Source organism: Malurus melanocephalus, unplaced genomic scaffold (assembly GCF_030028575.1).
Source record: "Malurus melanocephalus ecotype Western Australia unplaced genomic scaffold, MMel_1.1 scaffold_706, whole genome shotgun sequence".
NCBI lineage: Eukaryota > Metazoa > Chordata > Aves > Passeriformes > Maluridae > Malurus > Malurus melanocephalus.
Genome location: NW_026623938.1, coordinates 54,222 through 68,239, shown reverse-complemented (window position 1 = coordinate 68,239; position 14,018 = coordinate 54,222). Strand labels below are relative to the sequence as shown.

At 41.9% G+C, this 14,018-nt stretch overlaps 1 protein-coding gene across 1 annotated transcript in view; it reads right to left on the bottom strand.

The window, feature by feature from the left end:
- The window catches only part of LOC130584424 (maltase-glucoamylase-like), a 38,089-nt gene that overhangs the window by 3,613 nt on the left and 20,458 nt on the right, over nt 1–14,018 (bottom strand). Inside the window, exons 25-43 of the mRNA XM_057384390.1 lie at nt 13,175–13,381; nt 12,206–12,360; nt 10,769–10,937; nt 9,819–9,915; nt 9,342–9,454; nt 9,130–9,255; nt 8,304–8,432; nt 8,092–8,199; nt 7,930–7,992; nt 7,532–7,663; nt 6,830–6,914; nt 5,808–5,946; nt 4,095–4,228; nt 3,557–3,591; nt 3,349–3,465; nt 2,040–2,188; nt 1,429–1,513; nt 1,285–1,341; nt 549–673 (exon numbers count right to left, since the gene is read on the bottom strand). Of these exons, the coding sequence (XP_057240373.1) occupies nt 549–673; nt 1,285–1,341; nt 1,429–1,513; nt 2,040–2,188; nt 3,349–3,465; nt 3,557–3,591; nt 4,095–4,228; nt 5,808–5,946; nt 6,830–6,914; nt 7,532–7,663; nt 7,930–7,992; nt 8,092–8,199; nt 8,304–8,432; nt 9,130–9,255; nt 9,342–9,454; nt 9,819–9,915; nt 10,769–10,937; nt 12,206–12,360; nt 13,175–13,381 (2,225 nt within the window). The remainder of the gene's footprint in view (nt 1–548; nt 674–1,284; nt 1,342–1,428; nt 1,514–2,039; nt 2,189–3,348; nt 3,466–3,556; nt 3,592–4,094; nt 4,229–5,807; nt 5,947–6,829; nt 6,915–7,531; nt 7,664–7,929; nt 7,993–8,091; nt 8,200–8,303; nt 8,433–9,129; nt 9,256–9,341; nt 9,455–9,818; nt 9,916–10,768; nt 10,938–12,205; nt 12,361–13,174; nt 13,382–14,018) is intronic.

The window sequence follows — 14,018 nt, the reverse complement described above, 5'->3', positions numbered from 1 at the left end:
TTCTCAGCTCAGCGCATTCCATATTTCCCAAATGGTATTTTTTTTGCAGAAATGTTGTGTATCCCCCAACTGACCTCCCATAGCCCTTTTCACATATTATTAAAGGAGAACATGAGGGAAAAACACAACAAAAAAACTCAAACTAAACAAGCAAAAGCGCTCAAAACCAAACAAAAAAAAAATACAAAAAAAAACCCAACGGAAAAAGCCCAACAAAAACAAACCAACAGAAACCCATAAACCCAAAAACAAATAGCCCCCAAGAAAACTCCAAACCAAAATAAAACCCGCCAAGAAAACCTCTAAAAAACACAAAAACAACGAACAAAAAACCCAAAAAACAAACAAAAAAACCTAAAAATCCCACAAAAAACAAAAACTCAAACCAAAATAAAACCAACAAAACTAAAAAAAAAAAACCCAATTAAAAAATCCCCACAACCCAGCCCCAAGAAACACAAAATCCCACCCCCCCCAAAAAAAACCCAAAACAACAACAAAAAAAAAACCAAAAGACAAATAAATGTACCATTTTCAGTGACTCCTACCTGTAAACAGTTGTGTTAGCAGGTTGTTGCCAGGGCARGATGTATCCCCCTCGGATGTGCAGATTGATGCGCTCCAGAGGAGCCTGTAAYGTCTGGAATTGTCCCCTGAATCCAGTATCCACCTCCTGTGCACAAAAAAAAAAAAGAATTTTCACAGGTTTTTCTTCGGAATGAAATGATAGTATTTCTCTAGACAGGTTAATTAGGAGTTGTTTCTGCAGGAGTAGTTGTGAACCTGAGAAAACCTGGAATTTTGGTTCTGTAAAAGCCTGGCCTGACTCTGGGTGATGGCAGCTGAGCCCAAGGGGCCAAGCAGGTGAAACACAAACCTGTGATTTATAAAAAGAGTTTTGATCCTGCTCTTCCCATCACCAAATCTTCCATTATTTTCTGGGAAAAATTATGCAGCTAAACCTGGTTTTCCTTTCTCTGTTAGAACATTGATTCCATTACAAAAACCTGTGTCATTTGAGACTACAAAAAGTGAAAGGAAATCTAAATTAAAGGTATTATTTCACCTTTTAATTTACTGTAACTCTGGTCATGTTACAGTATTATAAAGGAATTGAGGATTTTWATTCTTTTTTTGTAAGCAGATTTTATATTTCTAAGAACTTATGTTAAATGCAAATTAGGCAGGAGAATGTTCCCACCTCCCTGCCATCCTCAGTACTGTGAAATTACATAAAATATAAGTTAAAATACAAGTTCTAAAATAATTTTTAGGATGACTTACTGTGTGGTAATCATACCAGCGRGCATTGGGGAAATAAGCGTTCACCGTTTTTTCACCCTGCAACAAAACACACAACTTTTAGGCACCTTACATGAAAAGGTGATACTTAATTAAACAGATTTTAATAATAAATGAAAGCCCCACCAGTTTCATCACAGGGCTGATGAGCAGGGCAGGACCCCAGAGGAACTGCTGATCGATGTCCCACGTGTTTCTGTCCTCCACAAACCTGTCAGGGGGAAACAGCAAGAGCTGAACTTTCCCAAAATGTTCCTCTTTAAAGACACTTCTGTCAGGCATTGAACCTACTCTTTCTAGTACCTATTTCCTCGTTATTGCTGTTAATTATTCATAGATCAATTAATGGTTGGCAGGAACACACAAAGATCCTGATGTGAAACTCACTGGAGAAAATGCGAGTTCATGCTTAGCTTTAGGGTTTTCCCTTTTTTTGCTTTTGCTTTTCAGGATGTTGAGACAACAAAACTCTGAAGGTCTTATTGTAAATAACAAGCATAATAAGATCTATGACAAAAAGGGGCAAACTTTTAAATTTCAGCCATTTCTAACCCACTTGCTTTGAAAAAGGCAAATCACCACATTGGGTAAAACTCAGTTTTTCCCAGCCAAGACTCATTTTTTTTARTTGAAAGGAAAAATGCTGTAACACAGAGAAAATTCTGTTGTTTGGGGGGTCCCAACTAGAGAAGTTTTTTAGGAATTCCTGGTAAGGAGAGCAGGGGAATCACACTTACTCATGGAGAAGGGGGCGGACCACGGTGCTGCCCTGGGCRTGGGCGTCGTGCATGAGAGTGTAGAGGAAAGGTAACAGGGTGTATCTTATTTTCAGCACATCCCTGGAAATCGCTGCAAAATTGTCATCCCAGGCAACAGGATCTTGCCTCTGAAGGAGAAGGGAGTGTTGTTAGAGAAGCTGCATTGGGCTGCCTGGAAAAGCTAAAAAAAAATTCAACGTAGCAAGACAAAACCAAGGAAATTTCTCCTCGGAATCAGAGCATCTTCCTGGATTTGTTCTTCAGCTCGGGACAAATGACAGCAGTGGTTATCACTGTCAGCCCATGAGGGGAATTAGAAAGGGAAAAGTGGATAAAAACCCAGGGGAATCCTACAAAAAATGTTCAATGCAAAGTGTCCCCAAGGCGTGATGTCCCACTGCACATCATCCATCATCCATCATCCGTCCCTCTCAGCCCAGACTGGCAGGAACAGTCCGAGGCACTCGTGACCGATGGCAGGAGAGGTCCCCATCTCCATTAAATGGATGGAACAATACCCTGGCAAATGGGGTGAGACTGGAAGGGCTCTGATAACCCTGAATGTGCATTTTGAAGGCGTTCAGAGGCTGGGGAAGGTGTGTGCTGCGAGATAAAGCCCCCGGCTTTGAAAARGAGCCTTTCATCCATCAGATATTTGCCATCTGAACAGCTCCACTCTGCTGCACCTGAAGCTTTCCCTGCAGCACAAGTGCTGTTTCTCCTTTTTTCTATTTTCCCAGTTATCTTGTTTTACAGCTTTCTCCAGTCCTYAGCCTACATTTAGGCAATTATTTCCCTTTTAACAGAAATACAATATCTGATGGTGGCAAATGTGCAAAGCACAGGAATTCCTGAGTCTCACTCCAGSATCTCATTCCCCGGCCCCGTTCTCTCATTTGTTGTATAATTATGGGCRATTAGGGCTGAGAGCAGCCAGGTCACTTGTGCTCCTTGAAGTGAGTTTGCCATGAAAGCTCCATTTGAGCCCTGCTGGAGCACATTGMAACCCAAATGGGGCAGAGGGGAAAATATGCAGAGTTTGATTTGGTGGAAGCARAGTTAGAACGAGTGTCCAGATCCCWGAGCTGCCCCTCTGGGGGCATAAAACCTCCCAGGTGAGGGRCAGGCTTACAGCAGAGCCAGCATAGAAATAATGACAATATTTATTTGATAAAGAGCCAAAAATGTTCTTTCCTTCTCTACTTTACTTGGGATGTGGGGTTTTTTTGAGCCAGGCCAACCTGTACATTGTTTTGTTGGTAACCAACTGTTAAAATATTGCACTCACCCTCGTTCCTTTCCCGTTGTGATTCCTTGAAAATGGGTAAAAAGCACCCAGCTGCATCCAGCGAAGGCACAGCTCATACTCCGAGTCTTGGAAGAAGCCACAGATATCAGCTCCYGTCTGAAATTTTTAAAATAATCCAAATGGGAAATTGCATTATCATGTACAGCATCAGGGTAATTAAATACAAGTTAATAACTCGTGAGCTTACATAAGATATTCCAAAGAGGCTGAACTCCAGCATGCCTGAAAAGAGAAATAAATCGGTGTCACTGGCTGGGGTGTTTYACATTATGGTCACACAGACTATAATATTCCATTATTAATATTTGTTACACGGCTGAAGGAGAGGAGAAAAATCCGAATCCAAGCCCCACAATTTCTCTGATGGGACATGGTTTGCTGCTGCTAAAAGGGATGGGGTGTGGGTGGACAGGAGCGAAGAAAAAGAGGAGTGGCAGGACACAGGGCATGGAGGGGTCTGGTCCCAAGGGAATTTAAAGGGTTCCAAGCTTGTGGTACAGAAGAAAGAAAAAATAAAAAAGGAACTGACCACAAATTGGGGTTGCTGAAGCAGTTTTTTCAGCTGAAATCATGGGAACAACAAAARTGAGGAGGTGAAGGAGAAGCAAAGCCAGGTTGGAGCAGCCTGGTCTGTGGGGTGGAACGGGATGAGCTTTAAGGTCCCTCCCAAGCCAATCCATTCCGTGATTGGGAGTCCCAGGAATGCAAACCCTTGTGCCACGTACCCACGATGGATTTGKGCAGCTGATCCCAGGCTGCAGTGTTGTCCCCCAGCCAGTGGCCTGACCATCTCCCGCTGCTGGGGTAGGTGGAGCGGGTGATGACGATGCCACGCTCCTGGGTGACACTCTGCAAAGCCCTGGGGAGAAAATACACAGAGAAACAAGTTAAAGAGGAAATAGAAATATCCCATGAGAATTYATTGCATGAGAGCCTCTGAAAAGCAATATATGGGTTGTATGATCATAATGAAGGGCTGCGTTATATACATCCAATCCATTTGTGCTTTTTATGGCAATTCAGTATTACCCACACAATCTCAGCAGTGTTGGCCAACCTGCAGCTGCAAACTGGACTTTAAAAGAAGCATTAAAATACAGTTTTCCAGCTCAGACTCACTGCTGCTTGGGGAAATAGGAATGTAGCAAAACTTTTCTGAGCCCATTTTCTAAGGGCTCTATAAAGTATTCCAGGGCATGTCATTCCTTTAATAAAATCCAAAAAAAAAAATTGAAGCAACAGTTGAAAATCATTTGGCCAGAACCAAACCAAAAGGCTCACAAGAGTGAAAACGGAAGGAGTAGAAATGTTGGACCTCTCAGCTTAAGTTTAGTTGACTAAAAGATATTGGAATTTTTTTTTAAAAAGGGATTTGCGGTCACTTCAGAAACACCAAGGTGATGTGATGTYAATGTGAATATTAGGCAGAAAATCTTCCTGATTTTAAATCTCCAATAAGAGCTGCATAATTGCCCAAACTGCTGCTTCAATAAGGCACTGTTTGCTTATTTTTCTGTAGGRTTTGCAGCTTTAGTGACACCATAATTACAGCAAAGATACACAAGTCACTTYAATTACCATAACAATTAAGCCAGACTAATGGGCCACAATTATTTCCTCCAAGACAAACAGTAAGTTWTCTRGGATCCTTCATTCCTTTGTAAGATGCCATCCCACATTTTCATTCTCTGTTTGCTTTCCCTGTGTCAATAAYGCTTTGGAAGTGGCAGMTAAAATGGAAAAAGTGAAGRCAGGGAATGTCAMGTGTAGAACTGCTCAGGGATGAGCAGGACCTGAGTGTTCTCTGACCAAAGGCTCAGCCCTGCAGCTCCATGGCTCTACCCATGAAAAACAATTTTCAGGTCACAAAGGCTGAATTTACCTCCAAACAGCTCCTGTATTCACAAATAAGGGCTCTGGCTATCCAAAAACCTCATCACAAAAGAACAACATCAGGGCAATGTCCCAGAGTTTCTGTGYYTGACGGATGGAGAGCTCAAATGRCACCAGGTTACATAAAATATTGATGCTCACTTTTCAGTTACAGGCTWTTGTGAGTTTAGTGTGCAAATAATCTTTCTGTTTGGATGGTTTAGTATCAAAATAAGTTATTACATTTCTTCAGTTTCACAAGTACCCCTCCAGTTACTGCCAAAGAATAAATTTGAGACTGAATTATATGAATATATATATTTTGTAGATAACATTTTCTATAAATTTCCAGTGTGAGAATATCTGTGTAAGCTGTGAAATTTATTGTAGCGATTTCTGTTGCGGTGCCTCGCAAAAGAAGGGGAAATATTTCAGTTCATCCTTTAAACACAGAAACGATGGCAATGTTCCTTTTCCTATCAAATTTTTMTCCATTCCACTGGTTTTGCACGGAATATTCATTTAGAACACATTTTGATATAGCACAGAGCATGCAAAGCACTTACTCCAGGGTGGGTTTGGTTTGGGACCATCCATAAAGATTGTGGACATCAAAGTGCCTGACTGGGGTCCCGTCTGCAAGGTATTGTTGAGCTTCCAGGCACAGGCTTTTGTAGGACAATCCTAAATGCCTGGATCCCAAATCTAGTGGAAAAGGAAGAAATGTATTTATTRTTAGCAATGTGTATTAATAATTTGAGTTATGTTTCCTTAATTTTCATATTAATTTTCACAATTTGCATGTACACCGTCATTTATTTATAATTACAAAAATAGCATTTCCAAACCAGAATATTTCCAATATTCCCTGTAAGTATCTGGGTCTGTAAATGTTTCAATAGCTCAGTTACAAATGCTCTTACTGCACAGGCTCACAGAATAATCAGAGTACATCAGAAAATATTTCAAATCTTTTGGAAACAAAAGATGTAATACCATCCATATAAACAGAAAAATAGTCTGTGTCTGAATATTAATTTCCTGGAAATTCCTGAGAAACCACTCATGAAACCTGAACACAACAGTAAGCAGCAAGAGTATGCTAATAAACCATTAATAAATAATTCCTAATTAGTACTGCTTTACACCAGTACTTCAGGAAAGCCAAGCTAAGAAAGCGAAGCATTTCGAGCGTTTGACTGCTCACATAAATGCTAATGAGAGCAGAYGCACGGATATTTTCTAAATTTTTAATTAATTGCATTATTCATCTGAGAAAACTGCAAAACAGAGCTCAATTCTCTGCCGTGCCTCAAGCAAAGCACTTAGACACAAAATAGGGATCAAAATCCATATGCAGCAAGGAGCTGGAAATAACTTCATTTTTACAAAGTGCTGCACAGCTCCTGCTGGAAAATCTGGGCTTGGAGTGTGCCCATAATGTCAGAAATAAAGGGCCAYGTTCAGTGAGGAGCTGTGGCTTTGTAAACCCAGCTTTATTTAAGCTTTTACGCCCCATATACCTGATAAGAATTGATGTGGTAACCAGAAAAACCTAAAAGTGTTTTAAGGGGGGACTCAGACTTACGAGGCATGTAGGGTGGGTTATTTAGGAGGTCGTTCCTGCAGCCATCCACAGCACCATTCACAAAAACTGCTGGTTCATTCATGTCCTGCAAACACAGAGCAAAACCCCACTGATCTTTCTTTGACCCTAAATTCTGAATTTCACACAGAGAGCATTGCAGGATTGCTGCAGTCTCAGTTGGACATTCAGTGTTCCATAAAGGGAGTGACAGAAGGCAAGGAAGGGATTTTCTGTGGGGGCATGGAGTGACAGGAAAAGGGGGAATGGCCTTGAGCTGAAGGAGGGCAAAATGAGATGGGATTTTGGGCAGGAATTGTCCCCTGTAGGGTGGGCAGGCCCTGGCACAGGGTGCCCAGAGCAGCTGTGGCTGCCCCTGGATCCCTGGCAGTGCCCAAGGCCAGGCTGGACATTGGGGCTGGAGCAGCCTGGGACAGTGGGAGGTGTCCCAGGGGAGACATGGGAGAGCCATGGCAGAGGTGGGATGGGAATTTTAAGAACTCTTCCAAMTTAAACTCTTCTGTGATTCAGTGATTCTTTGTTCCACAGGAAGAGCCTCCAAGATCATCAAATCCAACATTTCCTTAATGGGAATTTAGCACTAGAAATTGAGCAATGCAGACACRAAATTGGGAATTGTGGCCCTCTCCACCAGGGTCAGGCAGAGAAAACCAACCCAGAAATCAGATTAATTTCTGCACTTACAATCCACAGRCCATCGAACTTGAGGCTCAGGGAGGCGTTGGGGTTGTTGTAGACCTCCAGGATTTCCCTCTTCCACCACTCCACCGTGGAATTGCGGAAGAAGTCTGGGAAGGCAGAATGTGCTGCAAAGAGCTGGAAAAACAGAAGGAAAACAAAGACAGGTAAGGGGATTGAAGGCATCCCATAGCTAAAATTTTGGAATTAAAACAAACAAACAAAGGACAAAAATCATTCCTTGTTCACTAATGTTTTTGGCTTGTAGGAAGGCTTAACCAGTTTCTGCAACTTGTTCCTCCCATGAGATTAATCAACAAGTTTGCTGCTATTTTTSTTAATTAATTAATTTTGTTAWTTAACATCTATATTTGAGTCYAGATCCAAACCATGTCAATATTTACCTCCACTTGTGTTTCATGAGGCAGCGACTCATCGATTTCAACATTGGGGAGGAATGCCCAGACCTAAGAGGACAAAGCATATTTCAAACAATCAAAAYKATTCTGTATACAAACTGAGCACCARYCAACACACARGTTTRAATATTCTTGCCTGGACAGTACCTTGGAAAATAAAATGTCATTGGTACCAGGCCGTTTGATGTAGATATCYTTCTCCAAACCTCTGGTGTAGGGAGCATAATTGGTTTCATTTGCAGAAATGGCTGGATCCTGCAATTCAAAACACTTTTACCCTTATGCTCAAAACTCAGGTGGAATATATCCTCAGTTTTGAAAAGTTATAGTGAAATATGAGAGAAATATCCCAAACTGACCAGGATGATGATAAATCTCATTCCTTCTGCCTTGATTTTGTTGATCAGAGCCGGTAATCCAGCAAAGTGTGGGCTGAGGGTGAAGTCTATTTGCCTTATCATGTAGTCAATATCTGAATATTGGACATCCTGCAGTTTAAAAAAAATAAACCTGATTAATTTTAACTGATTTTCTCTCCTTTTTTTTTGCCAAATATTGAAAAATCTGCCAAAACAAGTAAAATACGAACCTTTTGATGTGTAAAATTGGACACAGTGTAAACTTCAGGCTGAAGTTGTTAAATGAATATTACACAATCTATCAGCAAGTCCAAAACAAAATAAACCTTTCACTGCTGCATCTAATCTGAGGGCAGGAATTGATACATGATTGAGAAAAAAATKGGATTTGTCCATATGGGTGTACACAGAAACTGCACGTATATTTCCATATCTATGAGGAAACAGTGGAAACAGCTGCTCTGCACTGAAACATCGATATTCTTATATTGAAAATGAAATAATATTCCATTTATAAAATAATTTTGTTGGAACTTTGTGCTATTCTGACTATCCCAACAACAACCTGAGCCAAATCACAGCTGACGTGACAGCAACGAAATGATGCTGCTTCCTCCTTGTCCCTTCTTATTTTGATCACTGCATCTTCTTGGCATTCTTTGGTGTGAACAATAAAGAAAATAAATCRGCTTTTAASACAKCCCAGAGCCTGTGGCACAAAATCYRCTCTTCCCTACCRCGGCAGGGTTTTTTASTTGGTTTCTGGTTTAGTGTTTACAYRGTTTTATRAAGCCAAAAGCTCGAATGTCAAGAGTTGCCAACATACAAAGGGCATCTGTGCGGCCTTCATCTCCTCCACCAGCTGGGCGATCTCCGAGTCGTTGGCGTATCCGTAGCGGCACAGCTGGAAGCCCAAGGACCAGTAGGGYGGCATGACGGGGCGCCCAATCAGCTGAAAACGGGAAAGGATGATGCTGGTGAGGAGGGGAAGAGAAATAAAGCCAACCCCACAAAGCCCAGCCTCAGCCASGGTCSTACCTGAGTGTATTCCTGAACCACRAGCTCGGGAGTCGGGCCCAGGACCATGTAGAAATCCAGAATGCCGCCGGTGGTGCGGTAGGTCAGGGCAGGGGTGGGCTGGAAAGTCACATCTGGAAAGGGAGGGAGGAAGTAAGGAAAGAATGCCTGGATTTGGGGCAGCACTGACTGTGAAAATGAAACACTGGGGTGGGTGGAGAGAGACCATTTACAGATGTCTGGAATGACAGTGACAGGACAGGGGGAATGGCCTTGAGCTGAAGGAGGGCAGGGATKGATGGGATCTTGGGAGGGAATTCTTCCCTTCCCAGAGAAGCTGTGGCTGCCCCAGGATCCCTGGCGTTGCCCAGGACATTGGGGCTGGAGCAGCCTGGGACAGTGGGAGGTGTCCCTGCCAYGGCAGGGGTGGGATGGGATTTAAGGTCCCTTCCAACTCATTTATGGCCATTTTATGACAGAAAGTGAAGGGTTTCATACCCATTGCATTGCTGTTGAGCAGGAGAACTCCATGGGCATTGCCATCTTCTTCAAGAGCCATGTAAAATGGGTGATGACCATAAGAATTCTGCTTGTACTGCAAATAAAATAAAGTACATTTTACTGGGGAAACATTGCAAATGCTTGCTTATTTACTTTTAGTGATAAATTTAATAAGATACGAGACAATTGCCAAACGGAGCAAATAAACTTTAAATTTTTACACCTAAACMCTTCCTAACCACAAAACACAGAAGGTCACTGTGAACTTCACAGTTTGAGTGGGTCTTGTTCACACTGCTCAGGCAGGAAGGAAAGCAAAGGTGTTGCTGCACTCAAATCTCATTAATGAGAAGGTGCTTCCTCAGGACACAACTTCCCTTGCTTTTCCAACAGGAGCAGGTCTGTGTGTGCTCAGGAGGTGTTGGTGACCTTCTGTTCTATCTCATTTTCTCAAAATGTATTCCAGCCTGAACTGGAATTAGGGCTGTAATGAGCTGCTGCTATTTCTTTGGCCATTCTCTGAAAATTGGAAATGTTATCTTGCAGGAAACAAGACAAATAAACAGAGATAAGATTTCTGATTTACCTCTGTGAGTACTAAATTAACCCACAAACAATAGGAATTGTTCTGACTCTTGTCTAATTTTTGAAACAATGAGCTGAGAAGAAAAAAAGGAAGAATGTGCTGTTATTCCTAAGACATTTGTCAYGTTTCAATACCTGACTCGGGGCCTGAGCTCTTCACATCATTCTTGCAGGTCACAAATTATGGATTTACAGATAGACCTTTTGCCATGGAGCCACCACCCAAATCATAAAAGATGATAAATGTGGTCAGAGCCAATTGTCAGTACCAGCAGACAACTAATGGATTTCAGATCCTGCTGACCACCCCTGCACCCATGGGGGCAAAAATCCCATTTTGTTTTTGCCCTTTTCCTACTCACAGCAGGAGGCTGGTCCCGGGTGAACATGCCCCACGTGTGCCAGTTCATGTCATGGCGGAAGGTTGGGTGCTCTGCCTCCCCCAGCCCGAAGATGTACTGGGAGGCCAAACGGGTGGAGATCTGGATGAACATGTCACTGAAGGTGAAGGTGGGCAGGGAGGAATCCCAGCTGGAATGGAGAGAGGAAAGGGATGATAAGAACACGGCGTCCTCAGGGTGGTGTTTCTGACAGATGTTTTTTATTTAGACCCCTCTTTTTCTCTGGAAATGGCACTCCTCAGTAAAAGTGGGCTAAAACTGTTGTGTTTATCAAGAAATCTTAGAGCACGTGAGATGGGGGTGTCTAAAAACTGAAGAAGATTTTAGGGACACAAAGGCCTTTGTGCCTTTCAGACAGAGGAATCATACACAGGCATCAAGGTGCATCGCATTTTAGCAATTTAGTAAGAAAATGCATTTCGGGATACTGCAATCCTATTTTCCTCCCAGGCTGAACACTGGAGCCACATGGAATAGAGTAAATAAAGTGCTTTTTACAGGTCACTGAACTTTTTGTGCAGATTACACTGAAATTGCATTCACAGGTCACATTTGTTATAAATCAACATCTTTCCAGTTAGAAGCTAAACTGCAGCCTGATGGGCTCTGCCAGAGAATTRCATTGTTCCAGGAGCTTGAATTGCAGGTTGAATTATTATTCTGGTTGGCAAAAAGGAACTCAAATTGCAATTAAGTTTTGAGTACTTTAAGAAATTAAATCTTTTTAATAAAAAAGTGTAACATACACCATTGCTAATGTTATTGTTCTCTGGTTTTGAGCTCTGACTTAATCAAGGAAAAAATACAGCTCCTGCCAGACTCATCTGTTGTGTTACCAAAACCCATCTGCAGGTTAGTTGGGATACTACTCTCTATTTTTTTTTCCCTGACCATCCCCCAAAACTGACCCAAGTAGTCAATCATGAATGATCAGCCCTGTGGTCACCTCTGGAATATTTTAGGAAGTGTAAAAAATCCTTGTGCCCCCCAGAACCTTGGAAAGMGCACAGGGAGCAGCTCCCAGAGCTGTCAGGGCTTCTCACTCCAATGGGCATAGGGAAAGGTTTGGCTTGAAAAGAGCCATAAAACCACGAGAAATGGAATGAGAGAAGGGAACACTGGCTTACATGACCGTCCCTGTGCACAGGGAAAAGGTTTGGCTTTAAAGGAGCCATAAAACTATGAGAAATGAAATGAGATGAAGGGACAGTGGCTTACATGACCATCCCTGTGCACAGGGAAAAGGTTTGGCTTGAGAAGAGCCATAACCCATGAGAAATGGAATGAGAGAAGGGAACACTGGCTTACATGATCATCCATGTACACAGGGAAAAGGTTTGGCTTTAAAAGAGCCATAAAACAGGATAAATGAAATGAGATGAAGGGACAGTGGCTTACATGACGGTGCCCGTGCTCTTGCGGCGGATTTGGATCCCGAAGGGTTTGATCTGCAGCGCCACTTCGTAGAGCCGCTCCTGGCTGGAGCTGGCGGGGGAGCTGGGGAGGTTCAGGGGCACGGGAACCTCGTACCGTGGGGTTTGGTAATCAGAGATCTGCAAAGCAAAAATCCATTCATTTCAAAAAGTCTGTTGTTCGAAATCTGAATCTGATATCAGTTTTAAAACACTTGCTGTGGTATTTCCTCAAATTCTTGAACCCGTTCTTTCACAGGATTTTTTTTTTGGGGGGTGGGAAAGTCTCAATCAAAAACCCTTAAGATTTGTTTTGGATCAGAAATAGCTTGTCTATCTATGTGAATTTAAAGTGCATATTTATATTTAAAATATAGGTATTTATAAAACATATATGAATATAGGTAATTATATATATATAATAAAGGTATATACTGTGTGTGATAAAGAATTTTCTGGTTCATATTTCACTCCAGTTTTAGAGATCCTTTTAAATGTTTTCTGTATTCTGAAAGTTGAAAGGCGTCAGTTTTAGATGTCTGACCACTGAGTTTAATATCACTAAACACATGGCAATAAATTCCAGTTAAACAGTGTATGGCATATTCTAGGATGAAATGCAATGATGGATGTAAAAATAAACTGTAGAGTCATGATAACACTCACAGATAAATTTACCTGCATATTAACAAAATATTTGCAAAGTTCCTGGTTGTCACGGCACCTATACACTGACATTATACCTTTGATTCATGTAATTTCTTTGTAAAACTGAGTGCAAAATTCTGGGAGAAAAAAAAAAAAAAAAGATGCAGGCAAAGAGCAACAATGATTGCTGAGAAGGAGAAATGTATTTAAACAAGGCCGCTACTGACTGCAAAATATAAATTTGGCTATAAAAAGCCCTGTGAATTTCCATCAATAAAACATGCCAGGAATTCTGGGATGGCATTACCTTGAACTGCAGCATGTTGTTGAGGTGATAAATCACCTCCAGGCGGAGGGTGCTGATCGGGGCCGTGTGRTTGTCGGTGGCTCTGACCCTGGAACTGTCCAAGCCCAGGGTGGCCACGATTCCATCCGAGGAATAATTGACATTTGTTATGGAGTAGGGATTGCTGGAGCTGTAGTAGCAGGCAGGAGCTCTCGAGTTTGGTATCTCCTGGTGCAAACAGAAAGGAGTCCCAGGTTAGTGAGCCAGATAGAGTTTTTACTAGGTGTTAGCATGGAACGCTGCTTTTATCAGATCTCTGTCAAATGTAGAGTTTTTTGGGGGAAATGAATGCAATCCTGAATAGGGAAATAATATCAAATAATCTCTGCAGTGACCCAGGGATGATAAAAATAGTTCAGTCAGGAAGCTGAACCCTCGTGCAGTGAAGGTGGATTTAATGCCCCCATCTCTGTGATCTTCTGATCAATCCCTTGGCATGGTTTAATCCTGGCTTGTGGGAATTCCTAAAGCTCCCTCCTTTTAATCCCATTGCTCTCTGGCTGCCTTCAAGGGGATGTGCCCAAACCCCATTTCATTCTCAGGAACATCAGAGAAGATCTTTCCACTGGCTTTGTTCACACAAATTATCCTTAGAATATCCAGGGAAAATTACATCCTACTCATCTGAGATCTCCTGGCATTTCCAAATAATCCAGAATTACAAAAAATCCTTTTAAAAAGTGCAGCAAAACCAGAGCAATTCATCAACAGCTTCAGCTGCTGCAGGTTCAGAAGCAGCCAGCACAGAATTTTAGATTTCATTCCTAAACGAAAGGCCCAAAATGAACATTTGATTTAGTAAATA